The sequence below is a fragment of the Microcebus murinus genome, chromosome 17 (assembly GCF_040939455.1).
Source record: "Microcebus murinus isolate Inina chromosome 17, M.murinus_Inina_mat1.0, whole genome shotgun sequence".
Classification (NCBI taxonomy): domain Eukaryota; kingdom Metazoa; phylum Chordata; class Mammalia; order Primates; family Cheirogaleidae; genus Microcebus; species Microcebus murinus.
This window is the reverse complement of record NC_134120.1, coordinates 44,461,883-44,481,655: the sequence shown is the minus strand read 5'-3', so window position 1 is coordinate 44,481,655 and position 19,773 is coordinate 44,461,883. Positions and strand designations below refer to the sequence as shown.

The 19,773-nt window shown below is 39.7% G+C and overlaps 1 protein-coding gene across 1 annotated transcript in view; it reads left to right on the top strand.

The window, feature by feature from the left end:
• Positions 1-835: 835 nt before the first annotated feature.
• The window catches only part of LAMA3 (laminin subunit alpha 3), a 225,649-nt gene continuing 206,711 nt past the window's right edge, over positions 836-19,773 (top strand). Inside the window, exon 1 of the mRNA XM_075993589.1 lies at positions 836-1,572. Coding sequence (XP_075849704.1) covers positions 1,267-1,572 — 306 coding nt within the window. The 5' untranslated portion in view covers positions 836-1,266. The remainder of the gene's footprint in view (positions 1,573-19,773) is intronic.

Sequence of the window (19,773 nt, the reverse complement as noted above, 5' to 3'; positions counted from 1 at the left end):
TTTCTGGGCTGTCAATTCTATTTCATTGATCTATCAATATATGTTTATCCTTATGCCAGTAGCACATTGTCTTGATTACAATCAAATTTTGAAATCAGGAAGTGGGAGTCATCTGACTTAACTCTTTTTCAGAATTGTTTTGGATATCCTGGGACCTTTGCATTTCCACACAAATTTTAGGATCAGCTTGTCAATTTCTGCAAAAAGAAAATTAAAAAGTAAGCTGGGAATTTAATAGGGATTGTGTTGAATCTGTAGGTTACTTTGGGGAATATTGCCATCTTTACAATATTGTCTCCTAATCTATGAACATGGGATGTCTTTCCATTTATTTAGGCGTTTTAAATTTTCTTTCAAAGATATTTTGCAGTTTTATTGTATAAATATAAAACTGCAGTCCTCTAATTGGGATCTATTCTGCCAAGAGGTGTTATGCGTAGGAGAGACCAAGCCTCAGCCTTGGCCTCCTCTGTCCCGAGGCCAGCAAGACAGATGAAGTAATTCCCTCCATATCTCTTACTTAGTTTATCTGTCAAATTCACCAGATTAGGCAACTAAAGGATTTCCTCCGAGGTACCTTTCCAGGTTGGCAAACTGCAACTTGTACTATTGGCTGTCCTTTAAACGTTCCACCACTCCCAAGTCCCTGGCTCTGTATATGGCTACAGTGCCACAGACATCATAGGTGCACAATGTTGGGGTCAATAACTGTCTGGGAAACCATGCCTTCGATGTAAGTTCTGCAGATAGGAGAAGTTTGCTCTCTCTCCTAAATTCGCTGCAAGCCTCCTTCCGTCTTAGGTCAGTAGCTGGCCTTTCTGGCTTTGGCTGAGGCCCTGAGTATCTGGAGAGGAGAACGATCTGATTTCTGCCCTGGCATTGGGAAGGTCGGGCGGTCCGGGCCCCCAGCTCTGGCCGCCTGGGTGGGAGCCCGGGAACGCCTATCCCCTTCTCCTCCGCGAAGTTCGCCGCGCGCCTGCAGAGGCGACGTCTGCTGGCGCGAGGCTGGGCGCTGTCAGTTCCTGATCCGGCGGGTGCCCGCTCCCGCCGCCGCAGGTTCCAGAGCGGAGAAGCCGCCCCCTCGCCTCCGGCTCCCCGCGCGCGGGGCAAGGGGCGCGGCTCCGGCGCTGCGCATAGCCCCGGCTCCCTCGCTTCTGGCGCTGCGGGTCTGGGGGACACGGGCCGAGAGCGGCGGCCGCCCGGACGGCGGTGCCACCAAGCCTCTCCGCGGGCGGCCCAGCCGGGAGGACCCTGCGCGGCGGCGGGATGGCGGCGGCCGCGCGCGCTCGGGGCTGGGCACCGCGGCGGGTCCCGCAGCCACCGCCACCGCCACTGCCGCTGCTGCTACTGCTGCTGCTGCTGCTACCCGACCGGCGTGCGACCGCTCGGGACCCCGGGGCCGCGCCCGGGCTCAGCCTGCACCCTCCCTACTTCAACCTGGCCCAGGCGGCGAGGATTTGGGCCACCGCCACCTGCGGGGAGCGCGGGCCCGGCGGCGGGCGGCCCCGGCCCGAGCTCTACTGCAAGTTAGTGGGGGGCCCCATGGCCCCGGGCAGCGGCCACGCCATCCAGGTGAGTCCTTGGAGAGAGCGGGGTGGGGGGCGCCGACTCCTTCCCGCGCGGGCCAGCCACGCGGGGCCACGGCGGTGGGCCCTTTCCCCTCGCGCGCCAGTGGCGGCCCCCAGCCCCGCGCGGCCCGGCGACCCCGGGAGCGACCCTGGGGGACGGAGCGCCGCCCTGGCACCGCGCCGCGCGAGGCGGGGACGGGCGCAGCACGCGAGCTGAACGGAGGCTGTGTCAGGTTCGGGCACGCAGAGGAGCAAGTGCGAAGCTGCGCTCCCGGGACGCGTGCGGCCCGCCTCCGTCCCTCGGTCCCGCCCGGCTAGGCCGCGAGTCCACCCAGGCTTCAGGGGCGCCCCTGCCAGACCTTCCGTCTCCCCGACCTTATTCGGAGAAGTTGGTGGCAGTTACCTTCTGTGGTGTACTTTAAGAGAGAACTTTGAGGTTTTAACAGTAGTATCACTCCGGTGTCACCGAAAAGATTCCCTTTACCCCATTGCATGAAGTGCCATCATCCAGTCGTGGGGACGAATGAGACCTTAACGGGACAGAGATACAAATGGCTTTCTGAGATCCGAGTCTCACCGTCCTCGCAGCCTAAGCAGCACCTCGCCGTGGGCAGGGCGCTCGCACGCCCGCACGCCGGCCCTGGGAGGTGGTCAGGGCAGGAGGTTAAGAAACGTGCCTACTTCCTTAGGTGCGGTCCTCTACACTAAACCATAATTGCCTCCCTCTTCTGGAAAGTATTGTTGATGAATAATAGGAAGTGTTGCCGGAAGAGGGAGTAATTTAGGAGTTTGGGCTCCAAAAGTGCAAGATTATCACTGGGCGTCAAAGTTAGTGTTTTAGAAACTCTTATGACCGTGTACTTCATAAATGACAAGTTGTTGAACATGTAGTGCCGTATATGCTTATTTATTTATAAATTATATGCATGTGTTGCCACATTCATATGTCGTGCATATTATAAACATGCAAAAAGAAATTTAAAAGATAAAATAACATTGATGAAAATACTTTTAATTTTCCTTACCAGCCTCCAAATAATTTTGCTTTCTGTATTTTGTGATTGTGTATAACTATTTATTTATAAATCTACAATATACAAATGTAATTGTGTGTATAATTATTTTTAACAAGTTTAGTTTAGCACTTATGCTACAGCAAAGTTGATTTTATATTAATACTTGATTTTAGTATTGTTGTCATGGCCGATAAGATAACCTCAAAAATATGTAGAATGAAATGGAAGCACAGCATTGACTACTGAGTTCCAGAACCAGCTACATAATTTATGGAGTACAGTGCAAAATGGAAATGTGGAGCCCTTGTTCAAAAATTGTTAAAAATTTCAAGATGGCGTCAGCAGAGCATTAAACTAAATGAGGGGTACTTCTAAGTGTGGGGTCCTTGTGAATGCACAGGTCTCATGCTGTCTGAGCTCACTAGGTCATGGTACTCATGGTACTCATCTCTGTTCCATCTCTCAGTTATTTTAAAATTTTTAGAAGTGGAAAGTTGGCCAGTAATTGTTCACTTTTCAAGTTGTATTTAGCACTTCCTTGTAGGAAGGTGTTGCATTTTTAATGTTTTAAACAATAGACTCAATACTCATTTCAAGTCTTCTTTTGGAAAATATTAAAATGTCTTAGAAAATTCAGTTTCCATGTTTTTAAAATGTGCAAATATGAGTATTTTTAGAGTTACATATTTCTAACTTTTCAGCAACAAGATGGAAACATTTCCAAACATGTATTTTTCAAAACACCCTTTTTCAGTATTTACTTTTACACACATTGTTAAAACACCTTTACTTTGATAGGACAGAGTAAGTGCCTTTATTGTTCTGTAAATATCTATAAGGTAGTATATTACTGGTGACCACTCGTCATCCTAGCAAAAGTGAGCAAATTTTGGAATTTTTGTGAAAAAAACCCATGTAAGTAATCTTTAAGTTTAAAAGGTCTTTTAAGTATTTTACCGTGATATAACAGTGAGCCCTGGGTGATCAAAAGAATTTCATGGTCTCTTCCCATTTCAATATAGGGTTGTGACTTTTCTTCTATTTAGGAGTATAGAATCCACATGTCCACTTAACCTGGCACTTGTAAACTGCCATGTGTCATGGTGAGATGATAGCCTGGTGGCACCTCCCTTGGATAGACACTCCAGCAGGGGTGGGGAATCTGCGGCTTTCTGATTTCAAGGTTGTTCTTTTGTAAGCACCAAAGGAGGCAACAAAAGCTTCATCTTTCTCTGCTGCACCCCTTTTAATAAAAGGATTTGTTCTGTAAAATTTGGATTCAGTCAGAAGGCCTCGCTCAAGGATCCAGAAGGCCACATGTGACCCCAAGGCCAAAGGGTCCCCACCCCTTCTTGGAGACTTGTTACCAGCTGATTTGTGGACTGGGTGAAAGCCCCTAAGTCAATTTGTGTATTAAATATTAGCAACATGGAATTTCTTCATTTTTAAAGCAAAAATAAGGATAAATAGAAGCTTTAATATTTCCTTCTTACACCCCACTGCATTGCCCGGCACACCCAACTTTGGAGAGAACTGTTCTAATTATGGTAGAGTTGAAGGGAGATATCAAAATGGTCTTCAGCTGTCTCCTCTCCCCTAGATGTGTTGAGGGAGGCATGACCCTCCTCAACTGGTATTTTTATTGAGTGTTCATAGGTTGACACTACTATTCTGGAGGCCCAGAAAAATCATGTTTCCTGTTCTGAGTTTCCAATGCAGGTCATTAAGCACAGGCTCCCAGTCCTCAATGGAGTAGGAAGTAACTTTAATGAGTCACTCAGCAGATTGTTTCTCTAGGCCAAGGTGTAGCCTGCAGAAAGAGACTGCTATCTGGTATTAGGTCTTATTCTCCCCTCAAAATATGAGGTCAACAAAAGGCCTGCTGAATGGTACTGTCTGCTTTCACAGCTGAGAGCTGGGGAAGGTGTACTGATTGCTGATGTGAGAGAATCGTGTCAGGGATGGGAAGGGGAAACTGAGTTCCAGACGCTGGAATATTAGACACTGAGTCTAGCTCAGCGTTGGCAGCAGCTTGCACACATTTGCCTTTCAAAAGAGTGAGAGGTGGTGAGTGATGGATGGGAGAAGGAAGAGAGATTATGATTAATCATTTGGTTATATTTGAGTTATGATTATCTTGAATCTGCCCATGTATAGCACACGATAGGAAATAGAAAAGAGTTAACTAAAATAGTTCTATTTCATTGAACTTTCTAGAAATAAGACTTTGGGGCCAGCCAGGACTTAGAATTTTAGGCCAAGAGGATTTTGCAAAAAAAAAAAAAATCAATAAAGGTCATCTTAGAATAAAACCTGGTTTTATGGTAGTGATTTGTTTTGTTTTGTTTTTGAAATCTGTAACAACAATGGTGGGGGGGGGCAAAGGCATTATTTGAAACCTTAAAATTTGTACCCCTATAATATGCTGAAATAAAAAAAAACAGTGGTGGTATTAGAATGGTAGCATGTGTCAAAAGGCAAGACATTTAGAAAGTGTGAATTTTGTTTGTTGTGTGAAAATGTTCACTGTAGTTTCTCTGGACTTAAGATTCGTTTAAAAAAATTTTTTTATACTTGTTACTGCTCAGACATTAAGTTTGTTGGTGTCTGAGGGTTCTGTGATTCAGGGATCCTGTTGGTGTTGTTCACGGTTGTATCCTCAGTGCTTAGCACAAAACCTGGACCAGTGTAGGTGTTCAGGAAATGTTGGAAGGCAGCTATGCTAACCACTATACCACCAACACCACGGTTTTCAGGAAATGTTGAATGAGCGGATGGTGGAGTGAAGATACAGTTAAAGATTGTAAAGCAATTAATGTTCAGGGTAAACTTGAGAAATGTACCAATTAATTCTATTCTATTGAAAAGTAATTGCAACAATTACAATATGTCACACTTTGTGCTTTCATTTTCAATGCTTACTTACCTATGGAATCTAAAGATCTTATTACTTATTAAGACATCGGACAGAGGTAATGATAAAATGGAAATGAAAGGCTGTCTTGAAAATATAATCTTGTTTAGCTTAGGATAAACCCTATATTCATAAGGGATGAAATACACACATTTACCAAATATGTGATCTTGATTTTGTACATTGACAGTTCAACACCTTTTTTATACATTCCTTCATTTATGTATAGGAAAGTGTGTTTAATCTGAATGATATTAATAGAGAAATGCACACACATGAGTGAAAGTGTTTGTTAGAAGCCATAAAGCAGTTTTAGTTGCGTGTTTGTGTACCTTGGACTAATGGCCATAAACAGGAAATTCAACTTCATAAGGCTCTGTTTATAGAACTATTGTGAAGGAAAATCATTTGTGAGCTTCCATGAGAGCCTTTTCCTTTGTGAAACTGAGGTGAAAATCCCAAGTGAGAGCTGGGAAATCTAAGAATTTAGTATGCCCATTGATATATTTTTGACGATTATTAATGATAAGTTATTTTGAGACTTCAGACAAATGACTACAGTCAGCAATTTAGGGGTGAAAGAATCTTTTGAAAAATGACTTTCCTCAGGCTGGGTGTAGCACTTTCGAAGGCTGAGGTGGGAGAACTGCTTGAAACCAGGAGTTCGAGACCCGCCTGGGCAGCACAGTGAAATCTTGTCTCAACAAAAAATAAAAAAAATTAGCCAGGCATGGTGGCGCTCACCTGTAGTCCCAGATACTCGAGGGTCTGAGGCAGTAGGATGGGCTGAGCCTAGGAGTTTGAGGCTGCTATGACCATGCCATTACACTCCATCCTGGAGAGCAGAGCAAGACCCCGTTTCCAAAAAATAAAAAATGATTTTGCTAATAGTTTTTCCATGTTTGTGGACATTTGCCAAAGTTCAGTAATAGAAGCTTATGTACAAAACATTTGGAGAAGACAAACAAAAGTGTTTTCTTTTGGAGAGCCAAGTTCACCCACTAGCTAAGAAGCAGGGTTCCATACATCAGACTTTAAGAAATTTAAATTTGTTCCTCAATACATCACAGATTACTAGAGCTCATGGATTTTTAGGGTTGCTGGTGAACCGTTGGAACTGCAAATGTTCAATCTTTGAATTAAAAGATTTTGCTTTATGAATTACTATTGTCATTGAGGATCTGGATCATTTAATCTGACAGAAAGAAAAGTACTGGCAGAGAGAAAGGAGAGTATAAAATGTTATCATTAATTCCAGCTCTTTACTTGTAAGAAGACTGTATTTAAACCATTCCAGAAAGATATCTCTGTGTTGCAGATTTTTAGTGTACATAGTGTGAAAACTACATGTTTTATTCATATCTTTTACCCAAACTATCAAAGCATGTGAGTCAATTTTCTTATTGAGGTATAACTTAAATTTTTTTTAGCATTTCTTTTTTTTTTATTTCAGCATATTACAGGGGTACAAATGTTTAGGTTACATATATTGCCCTTGGCCCACCTGAGGCAAAACTTCAAGTGTGTCCATCCCCCAGATGGTGCACATTGCACCCATTAGATGTGTATATACCCATCCTCTCCTCCCCCCTCCTATCTGCCCAACACCCTATGAATGTTATTATATGCACTTAAGTGTTGATTAGGTAACGCAAATTTGATGGTGAGTACATGTGGTGTTTGCTTTTCCATTCTTGGGATACTTCACTTAGTAGGATGGGTTCCAGTTCTATCCAGGATAATATAAGAGGTGCTATATCACCATTGTTTTTGTAGTTGGGTAAAACTCCATGGTATACATATATCACATTTTATTAATCCACTCATGTATTGATGGGCACTTGGGTTGTTTCCACATCTTTGCAATTGTGAATTGTGCTGCTATAAACATTCTAGTGCAGGAGTCTTTTTTATAGAATGTTTTTTGTTCTTTTGTGTAGATGCTCAGTAATGGGATTGCTGGATCAAATGATTGATCCACTTGTATCTCTTTGAGGTATCTCCAGATTGCTTTCCACAAAGGCTGTACTAGTTTGCAGTCCCACTAGCAGTGTATGAGTGCTCCTGTCTCTCCGTATCCACGCCAACCTTTATTGTTTTGGGACTTTTTGATAAAGGCCATTCTCACTGGAGATAAGTGACATCTCATTATGGTTTTGATTTGCATTTCCCTGATGATTAAAGATGTTGAGCATTTTTCATATATTTGTTAGCCATTAGTCTATCTTCTTTAGAAACGTTTTTGTTCATGTCCTTTGCCCACTTTTTGATAGGGTTGTTTGACATAACTTAAAAATTAACACCATAAAATATATTCATTGTATTAATTCAAAAAATTTTAGCAAATTTATAGATTTGAGCAGGTATCACTAGAATCCAATTTTAGAACATTTCCTTTAGCCCCAAAACTTCTCTCATGCCTGTTGTACTCACTCCTGAAATTTGTTGCCATCCCCAGGCAACCAGTGGTCTGCTTTTGTTGCTATAGATTTGCCTTTTCTGGAAATCGCCTATAAATGGAATCATGTGATATGTGGTCTTTTGTGTCTGGCTTCTTTTATTAGCATAGTGTTTTTAAGGCTTGTTCCTATTGTTGCATGATTCAGTAGTTCATTTTTTTTTTATTACTGAGTACTATTCCATTGTATATACATACATCATTTTCTTTATCCATTCATTAGGTTATTGTTTCTAGTTTTTGGCTGTTATAAATAATGCTGCTATGATTCACATGTGAGTCTTTGTGTGGACATATGTTTTTGTTTCCTTGGGTGGATTCCTAGGAGTGGAATTAGTAGATTGTATAGTAAGTTTAAACTTTTAAGAAACTGCCCATTATAATGTGGAGTATTGAAGTCCTGTCTGTTTCTATCTTTAATTCTTTCCATTTTTGCTTCATATATATTTGGGACTCTGTTGTTTGATGCATATATGTTTACAATTATTATATCTTCTTGACAGGTTGATCTCATTGTCAATATGTAATGTCTTTGTTTCTTGTAAATGTTTTTGATTTGAAATCCATTTTATCTGATATTAGTATAGACACCCTAGCTCTCTTTTGGTTACTATATGCATGAAATATCTTTTTCCATTCTTTCACTTTCAGTTTGTTTGTGTCTTTGAATCCAAAATGAGTCTCTTGTGGACAGCATATATTTGGATCATGTTTTTAAAAAAATCCATTCTGTAATCTCTGCCTTTCACATGGTGATTTTTAAAAAGTGATTACTGAGAAGGAAGGACTTTTGTCATTTTGCTATTTGTTTTCCATATGTCTTATTTTTTTGTTTACTCAATTCTTCTATTACTGTTGTTGTCCGTTATCATAAATTTATAATTATTGTTATATGCATGTCTTTTAAATCGTAAAAAAAAAGAGTTGCAAACCAAAAATATAATAATACTGGCTTTTATATTTACCTATGCAGTTACCTCTACTGGTGTTCTTTATTTCTTACTATGGCTTTGATTTACTGCCTAGTGTTCTTTCATTTCAGCCTGAAAGATTCCTTTTAGCATTTCTTGTAGGGCAGTTCTACCAGTGATGAATTTCCCCAGCTTTAGTTTATTTGGGTATGTCTTAATTTCTCTCTAACTTTTGAAGGATAGTTTTACTGGGGATAGAATTCTTGATTGACAGTTTTTTCTTTTGAGTACTTTAAATGCCATCTCATAGCTTTCTGGCCTCCATGGTTTTTAAGGAAAAATATGCCATCAATTTTTTTGTGGATTCCTAGTATGTGATGAATTGCTTCTTTCTTACTGCTTTCAACAGTCTCTCCATCTTCTGATAGTTTGATTATAGTGTGTCTTTGTGTGGATCTCTTTGAGTTATCCTACTTAGATTTTGTTGAGCTACTTGGATAGGTTTATGTCTTTCATCAATTTGGGAGTTTTCAGCCATTGTTTCTTCACATATCCTTTCTTCCCTTTCTCTCTATTCTCTCCTTCTGAGACTCCCATATGTGTATATTGGTCTGCTTGATGACATCCCACAGATCTGTTAGGCTCTGTGTATTTTTCTTCATTCTTTTTTTTCTGGTCTTCAGACTGGATAATTTCAATTGACCTATTTTCAGATTCTCTGATTATAGGTTGTTGTAGGTTTTTGAATAGAGTCCAGAGTGCTGAAAAAGTTGATTCTGACAGTTTTTTTTTTTTTCCAGCTTACTTGTTAATTCAGTGTAGGGATAGATCCTTCAAGGTCCCTATTCCACCATTTTTTTGTGACATCTCCACATTTTTTTTTTTTTTTTAGTGCTTCCTTACTTTCTGGGAATTTTAATTTTTTCTGTCCCAGCCCTGGAATCAACTAATTCCTCAAGGAGTTCTGCTTTCTTTTATTGAATGTGGTGTTTGGAAACCAAGATATGGATGGATTGGTGGGTGAACTCATTGTTATTATACTGGCATATCATTGCTTCCAGGGCCTTTCAGTAGATAGAGCTACGAATTACATGTATGTCTACTAACTCCTATATACATGCACATCTATATTAGAAGTGCAGTTGATTTTTGCATATTGATCTTTTACTCTGTGACCTTGCTGTAGTTTTTTTTTTCATAGACTCTTTAGGATTTTCTATATATGTGATTACATGTTTTACTTTTTCCTTTCCAATCCTTATGCCTTTAATTTATTTTTATTTTAACTCATTCATTCAATCATTCACAAATACTTATTAATTGGCTGCTGCATGCCAGGTACCATGCTAGATGCTGAGGATGTGAAGAGGGTCCAGACACAATCCTCTTTGTAGATGATTATTAGCTTTTTTTAATGTCTAATTATCTTAAAAGATCAGGGAAACTCCTATGATGGAAAATTTAGTATTACCTCTTTATATGTATTATCAGACCATTCTCACTTAGTGGTGAAGAACTCTATCTGGCTCTGCAAATGTAGGCCTGAGTTTAAATTCTAACACTGTCTGTTCTCTGATCTTGACAAATTTTATAACCTCGGTTTTCCCATATATAAAATGAGATTAATAATAGTACCTATCTTACAGTTTTACTGAGAGGATAAAAAGTACTTAGTACAAGGCCGGGCGTGGTGGCTCACACCTGTAATCCCAGCACTCTGGGAGGCCGAGGTGGGCGGATTGCTCAAGGTCAGGAGTTCAAAACCAGCCTGAGCAAGAGCGAGACCCCATCTCTACTATAAATAGAAAGAAATTAATTGGCCAACTAATATGTATAGAAAAAATTAGCCGGGCATAGTGGCACATGCCTGTAGTCCCAGCTACTTGGGAGGCTGAGGCAGAAGGATTGCTTGAGCCCAGGAGCTTGAGGTTGCTGTGAGCTAGGCTGACACCATGGCACTCATTCTAGCCTGGGCAACCAAGTGAGACTCTGTATCAAAAAAAAAAAAAAAAAAGAAAGCCTTCTATAGCTTTCTATAGTATAGAAATGTTAAATTATTTTGGTACTGTCTTAATAACCAGTTTAGATATTATTTGTTTACATAGGGATACTTTTTTGCCAGCTAAAATAACATTTTGGGAAGAGAGTATAATTTCTAAGGTCAATTTAGGTGACAATAATACATTCTTCCAGATCATAAATTTGTTTCTGGTTGTGATTTAGGCATTTATGAAACCTGTGTTAACTCGTGCTCAACATTCTGGAACCATTTTCCTAGTGAGGAAAGGACTTATTAAATGGTACCTCAGTGGTCTAAGTCCATGGTCTAAGTCAATGGCCCTGCTGTGTTTGTGCTGTATACATGGATTCCTGGCAAGGAGGCGAGTGAGGCCTGAAATCCCCCTTGGGCAGGGCTTCATCTGCTCAGAGGCAGGGAGCCTTTTGCTTATTTGTAAAAAAGAGCTGTTTGGATGAGCTAGCAGGGCACTGATTAGGTGGCTCATGCCAGCAGGGTGGAAACTGCCCAGGGCAACCCCAGCTCACTGAGTCCCAGGTGTCCTGCCAGTTTCTCAGTGTCACAATCATAGTGTATTTCCTCAGTGGTTTTCTCATCTCAGAAGCTCAGAAAATGCATGTGGAATTAATAAATGAATACTAGCTAGAGGGACATACGGGTTTTAAGGGATTTTTTTATGCACTTTTTCATTGTGAGAGGTGGAAAAAAGAAGCAATTGCTTCATTGTTCTGAAGTTGCGCCACATGCTGTGCACACTATGTACAGGAGTGACACCAAAGAAGGGGGCCAGCAAGGCGAGAAGGGGGAGCAGCCTAGTAAACAGGGGTCTCGCTCCTCTGCTTACTGCAGGGTGTTGGTTTCACACACACTTACACAGCACTGACTGGTGCGTGGCACTGTTCTAAAGCACGTTACACGTATTGACTTCTTATCATCATCATAATTTATGAATTTATGAAGAAGGTACTATTAGCATGCTGCTTTCACAGATGAGGAAACTGAAGCACAGAGAGGTTAGGTGATGTGTGAGCCCTGGTGGCATCATCTGCACAGTGGGGATACCAGTACCTTTTAGCTCACAAGGTTCTTCTGAGGATTACACGAGGTCAATCATAATGCACCTGGAACACAGTGTTTAATAAATGGTAACTCTAACTAAATGCTGTTGAGAAACCTATTTCAGTAAAAAAAGTCAAAATAACAAGGCATTTATACAAAGTGATGGTGTGCAGTAGATTCAGAGAATGAGGCATAGTTACCTGGGAAACCTCTTTTTGAGTGGAAAGAAATCATAATGAAGAGACATAGTGTGGCCAGAAGAATCACATTTTTTCTTTCCTCTCTGAAAGGAAGAAAGCCTTTAGCCATGAGAAGCAAGAAAGGTTGGTACCTGAGAAGTCTCCAAACCCGGTGAGACTCTGTGCAGAGATGGGAGGGCTGAGTGTGAGTGGTGCTTCCTGGCCAGAGCAGGCAGGTGAGCAGAGTTAGGAGCTGAGAACTGGTTCTGGGAATCCCTGGGGAATGGAACAAGTAGATTTCCGTTAGGGTAGAAAAAGCAAGTCTAGAATTAGACTGTGCTTTCTAATGGCTGAGCTTAGTGACACAGGTATCAGTTTGCAATAACCCTTCCCCAGGTTAAAAATCAGTATCACCAAATCACTAATTAACTTGTAACTAATTAACTCATCGTTTATGTTGTTTTATTTATGCTGGAAGACAGTGGTGTGATCATAGCTCACTGCAGCCTGCAACTCCTGGCTCAACACATTTTCCTGCCTCAGCCTCCTGAGTAGCTGGGACTACAGGCATACACCCGGCTGATTGTTAAAAAAAAAACAAAAACAACTTTTTGGAAATGTTGTCTTACTATGAGTGCAGGCTGGTCTCAAACTCCTGGCCTCAAGTGATTGGGATTACAGGTGTGAACTACTGCACCTGGCCTCATTTTAATTTAGTAATTAAATCAACAAATACCAAGTGACTGCCTTGTGTCACATACTGTTCTAGGTTAATAGAAGGGAACAAGGCTGACAAAGTCCCTGCCCTCAGGGCAGTTACAATCCAATAAAGATGTTAATAAGAAAAGCAAATGACTAGTGATTCCTGCTGGGAAAGAAGAGAAATCACGCAAGTGGACAGAAATGGATGGTAGAGGGCAGCACTACTTTAGATGGAATTGTGGGGGAAGCCCTCTCTGGAGAGAGACTTACATCTGAAAGAAGCATGTTCCTGGGAAAGGGAAAGGCATGTGCAAAGACCCTGAGGCAGGAACAGCCTTGGCATGAATGAGAAACAGCAAGGCTCAGTGTGGGTCCAATGCAGTGGAGTGAAGGGAAAGTGTGAGGATGTTTGTTTTTGGCACGTTTGTTCCATCAGTCCTGATGGGAATGATCAAGTAGAAAGAAGGGATTGAGATGCTGGAGTGTGTGTGTGCGTGTGTGTGTGTGTGTGTCTGTGTGTGTTGGGGGGGGGGTGGAGCTTTGGAGCACTGCTTCTTCCTAGCAAGGCAGGTGTATGGGCACAGAGGCAGGGAGGTTTGTGGACTAGGAAGATGAGCAAGTTAAGCAAATTCATGAGATGAGGAACAAGGAAAATGTGTGAAATTATTTCTAGGAGATTGAAAGAGCGATTACAGTGAAACATTATCAGTATCGAAAAAACACAGCTCTCAGGTGCCTCTGGATGGTGAAGCCTAAAATCATTTTCTTTGACCTGGTTGTGTCTGACTCACAGGCAGGTGGTGCCCAGCTGCAGCGCATTCTCTGGCCAAGCCCAAACTTCCAAGGTGCCCGCACACTCAGCTGCTGCGCCTGCTGCTGCTGGACTGCTGTCCTCCTCCCCCCTCCTCCTTTTTCCCCTCTCCAGCGCCCCCTCTTGGAGTCTTTCTTCTCTGGGTTCTATCTTGGTTCTGTTGCTTAGACGAATTGCTCTCCCTCCTTGTGCCTCTGTCTCCCTATCTATAACCCTATCTATAAAGGGTCTAATGCTGTGTCCACCTTATAGATTTGCCATGAAAATTAAGAGTTAGTGCATGTACAGTGCATGGTGCCATGTCTGGCACATGGGTATTTCCTTTTTTTAAAACTATCTCAATGTGTTTTTATTGAGTTGTGCACATAATATAAATACTATTACTTTTTTAATGAAAAATTTTATTTTTAATTATTATAAGTATATAATAGTTGTGTATCTTTGTAGGATACATGGGATGTTTTGATACAGTATGAATGAATCAAATCAGGGTAACTGGGGTATCCATCACCACAGGCATTTATCATTTCTCTGTGTTAGGAACATTCCAATTCCACTCTTTTAAAGTATACCCTAACTTATTGTAGATTATAGTCACTTTGTTGTGCTATTCATAGAATATTGTTCATTCTATATTTTTGCACCCATTAATAATCTCACCTTTATCCCTCCCCAATACCCTTCCAGCCTATTGTAGCCATCATTCTACTTTCTGTCTCTATGAGATCAATTATTTTTAATGCTTAGCTCTCACGTATGAGTGAGAACGTGCGAGATTTGTCTTTCTGTGCTTGGCTTTTTTACTTAACATAATGTTCTCCAGTTCCATCCATATTTTTGCAAATGGCAGTATTTCATTCTTTTTGTGGTTATATAATATTCCAATGTGTATGTGTACAGTTTCTTTATCCATTCCTCTGTTGATGGACACTGAAGTTGATTCCATATCTTGGCCATTGTGAATAGTGCTACAATAAACACAGGAATGAAGATTTTTTTTTTTTTTGATATACTGAATTCCTCTCCCTTGGATATACACCCAGCAGTGGGATTGCTGGATTATATGGTAGTTCTATTTTTGTTTTTTTTTTTTTTAGGAACCTCCATACTCTTCTCTATAGTGGTTGCACTAATTTACATTCCCACCAATAGTGTACAAGGGTTCCCCTTTCTCCACAGTCTTGCCAGCACTCATTATTTAGCACCTACTAATTGTGTGATCAAGGGCATTACTAAAATATACATTTTGAGAGTGAACAACAAATAATTTGAAAGTACACATTAAAAAACAAGTTTATTGTCAAGATAGCATCACAATTATATAGGTTAGTGTCAACATTGATGTTTGGAAGTCTGACTGACATAATAGATAAAGTTCAAGGTGAATTTCTAGTAGTGAGCTTTGCTCAGGTAATAAAAATGAGTCAGACTTTCTGTTTATTTCTACACTTGTCACTGGAAAAAACCTTGACAGCAAAGAGTGTATAAAAATAACTTATCAAGCCAATAATGCTAGTGATGATGAGTTTTCTGGATTAACTATGTGTATAAGCTAAGTTTAGGTGATACTTTTTTGCCATAAAAAATAAGTTCTAAGAAAGATTCCATAAGCTTAAGTTGAACATTAACAAGCAAAAGTATAACATACACTTACTCTTTGAAAAATAGAAAGAAAAAATTTAGTGCACTTTGAGAGAAGAAATTGATGGCAGCCATCACTGAAGACTATTTACCACTTGTATATTGTGTATGTTCCAGTTTTAACTTTTCTTTTCACATTTTTTTTTTTTTTGAGACAAGAGTCTCTGTTGCCCCGGCTAGAGTGCTGTGGTGTCAGCCTCGCTCACAGCAACCTCAAAGTCCTGGCCTCAAGCAATCCTCCTGCCTCAGCCTCCTGAGTAGCTGGGACTACAGGCACCCACCACCATGCTGGGCTAATTTTTTTCTATGTATACTTTTAGTTGTCCAGCTAACTTCTTTCTATTTTTTTTTAGTAGAGACAGGGTCTCGCTCTTGGTCAGGCTGGTCTCGAACTCCTGAGCTCAAACAATCTGCCCATCTCAGCCTCCCAGAGTGCTAGAATTACAGGCGTAAGCCACGGCACCCAAACTCTTTTCACATTTTTAAGGTGTCTTTGATGAAGTAAAAGTCTCAATTTTAATATAGCCAAATTTATTCTTCTCTTCTTTTGTAGTCAATGTGTTTTGTATGTGTTTAAGAAATCTTTCCTTGCTATGAGTTCTAAGAGGCATTCTCCTTTGTTTTCTACTAAGAGATTTTGAAGTTTTATTTTTGACATTTTAGTCCTTAATTCTTCTGAAGTTGATTTTTGTTTATGACTTGAGTAGGAGTCTGATTTTATTATTTCCCACTGGATACAGAATAACCTTCCTTTTCCCACTGATCTGACATACCACCTCCGTTATGTGCTAAGGCTTCCCAGATGCATGGAGACTATTTTGAAGATCACTGTTCTGTCCCATAGGTCTATTTGTCTCATCTTGCCCTGACTTCATTACAATAGCTTCATAATTGGCCCTGATTGATTATTTATTTATTTTTTGAGATAGAGTCTCCCTCTTTGCCTTGGCTTGAGTGCCGTGGCGTCGGCCTAGCTCATAGCAACCACAAACTCCTGGGCTCAAGCAATCCTTCTGCCTCAGCCTCCCGAGTAGCTGGGACTACAGGCATGTGCCATCATGCCAGGCTCCATTTTTCTATATATTTTTAGTTGTCCAGCCTATATATTTATATTTTTAGTAGAGACGGGGTCTAGCTCTTGCTCAGGCTCGTTTTGAACTCCTGACCTTGAGCGATCCTCCCGCCTCGGCCTCCCAGAGTGCTAGGATTGCAGGCGTGAGCCACCACGGTAGGCCTGGCCCTGATTTTTTGAAGAGCAAGTTTCCTCCTCTCTGGTCTTCTTATTCACAATATCTTGGCTTTTCTTGGTCCTTTACAGTTCCATATAAATTTTTGAATTATCTTACTATATTTTAAGAAAGTCCTTATCGAGATTTTTATTAGAACAATATTGACTCTATGGATTAATTTAGGGGAGAATTGTTAAGTTTTTGATATTATCTTCTTATCTAAGAAAATAGCATATCTCCATTTATGTATTATAGATTTTGAAAATTCTCTTAACAAAGTTTAAGATTTTAATTGTTAAATTTCTTGTGAGTTACTTGATGTTCTCTAAGACTATGGTAAATGGTGTTTTCTCTTTAATTACATTTTCTAGTTGCTTGCTGCTATTGTACAGAAATGCACTAACTTTTGTTAATCTCATATCTAGCCACCTTGCTAAACTCTCCCAGTATTTCTAAATTTTTTTCAGTGTATTCATTTGGTGTTTTAATGTAAATAATTTTATCATCTACAAATGACAATGGTTTTATTTCCTCTATTCTAAAAGTTATGCCTCTGCTTTTAAAAAAATCTTATTCTGGTCTCTTGCCCGTTTTTTACTTTCAATTCTTATTGAAAACAGCAAGTTGAATCAGAAGTGGCTGAGACAAATACATAAGCCCTTTTATTTCGTGTATTCACACAAAGCAGTAAAGTTAATGTAAGTGTTTCTTAGAAAATGTGGCTACAGAAAAATAAATAAAATAAAAAAATAAATGGGCCTGTCCTAGTGACACTCATGGAAAAGAAGGGCTTCCTCAATGATCTGCAGTCTGAGAAGTTCCATGGGTTCTTTTCTGTTCTGCTGTACAAGTTTTACTTTGAAAACCATTATCAGGTATTGCATTTTTAAAAAGCAGCATTAGGTTGTCTCCTCTCAAAACCTGGTTTCTTAGTGCCAAGACCTTACTGTCAGAGATTAGTCATAACCTTGGTCTCCTGAGAAGGTTCTTCAACTCCAAGTTTACTTATCCATGTAGCATTTTCACTTAGATTTCAATCTCTGCAAAGATCTTACAAAAATGATAGAAGGCTGCATAGCGTTTTTAACATCTTTTTAAAAAAGTCATTCTTCTGATTTTTTTTTTTACTTCTAGATCCATGGTCTGATTTCCTGCAAGATACTGCTAAATTCTTTTTGATTCTTCACACAGGTTGATTTGCAGTAAATACGACATTTAAAATGTAGGGTAAAAATCACTCAAATTTCAAGAATATAAAAAAGAAAGAAAAGAGAGGGATTATTTTAATAAAAAATTCTCACTCTGACCATTTAAGAGTAACTTAAAGAAACTAGACTTTGTACGTATTAATTTTTAAATATATTATTAATTTTTTGGACTAAACTTTTTCTTTCTATTTTTCAGAGTAAGTGTATGTTATACTTTTGGTTGTTAATGTTCAACTTAAGCTTGTAGAATCTTTCTTAGAACTTATTTTTTATGGCAAAAAAGGTGTCACCTAAACTTAGCTAACACACATAGAAAAATCCACATCCAGAAAAATCATCATTATTGGCTTGATAAGTTATTTTTATATATTTTTTGCTGTCAAGGTTTTTTCCAGTGACAAGTGTAGAAATAAACAGAAAGTCTGACTCATTTTTATTACCTGAGCAAAGTTCACTACCAGGAATTCACCTTTAACTTATTTATCTATTATGTCAGCCAGACTTCCAAACATCAATGTTGACACTAACCTATATAATTGTGATGTTGTCTTGACAATAAAATTATTTATTTAATGTGTACTTTCAAATTATTTATTGTTCACTCTCAAAATGTATATTTTACTAATTAGCCCTTGATCACATAATTAGTAGGTGCTAAAGTTGCTGAGCCTGTGTTCTCACCCAGTCTGCTGAATGGTGTGGACAGTTTCATTTGGGGCTCTACAATGACTAGGGCATCAGTAGAAATGAGATGATTCTAAATGAAAGAGGGCTTGGAACTATGGTGTTTAGGCTACCTGTTGAAGGCTACCTTTTAAAACTAACTACAGGAAATAACATCTGTTGGTGAATATCCGTGGATGTCTAGTGAACCAGAGTTGCAGATGCTAGAGTAGGGAAGAGAGTCACAGGGTAGTGGTTAATGTGTCATCCCTGGGGCCTGGACTTAGGTCTCAGTTCTACCATTTACCAGCTGTGGCTTCTTAGAAAAATATGTAACCTCTCCACTCTGTTCCCTCATCTGTAAGATAGAGGTGATAATAATCTTAGTATGAAAAAATGAAGCTTATGGTGTCTAGTGTATAGTAGTTGCTCCATAAGTGTTCATTTAATTATTATTATTATTATTTTGAAATTGAAAATTACCATCACAACACAAAAAATACCATCTCCATTCCTCTTGTCTACACTATGGAGATGGGGATAAATATAAGTCATAAGCCTTCACATTTTAGAAAGATATTTGCTTCTAACCTGACATAAATTTTCTAAAGTTCAAGAAATAACAATTTAATTCCCTCATCAGATAATTACTCTAGGAAAAAAGATGGGAAATATAAAGACCATCAAAGGGAAAAATACTAATAATAAATGTTTAGATGTTCTACTTTAAAAAGTTAATTGAGCTACTTATTATGATAATAAATTTTATAGAAAGAACCAAAGTTTTGTGCAGAATTTCTGATGGAATTTTTACTTTCTTGACTTTGTTGTGCTAGCCAATGTGTTAGGCAGAAATGAATAAAAGGAAGAACAGGACACACACATATTCTCTGACCTCATGGACTGATGGGGCTGCACTCCCCCAATGTGCTGTTTCTGGGTTATATAACTATTTTTATAGAAAGCCCAAAGATAAATGTCTACACAGACATCTCATCATGTATGAAAGAACTATTAGTTGCATATTAGATGAAAACATTTGGTCACACAATTGGTTACATAACAGGAACAAATTTATCTTTGAACATTTAAGAATTAACTTCTAAAATGCTGACCAGGGGCAGAGCTACCACTTTGTCACAGCACATTCTGAGGAGGCAGTGGGTATGATTTGCTTGTTTGTCCCCCTCCTATGTGGTGGTTATACTCTAAGATAATTTAGTTTGGGAGCAGAGTAGTTCAGAATGTGAAGGCCATCCCTGGCTAAGCATGATCCTTTGACCCAGTTAAAATATATTCAAAATAGAAGGAAGGCCCATGTTCAGCTATTTATTTATTTTACTTTTACTTTTTTTTAGAGGCGGGGTCTCTGTTGTTCTGGCTGGAGCTCAGTGGTG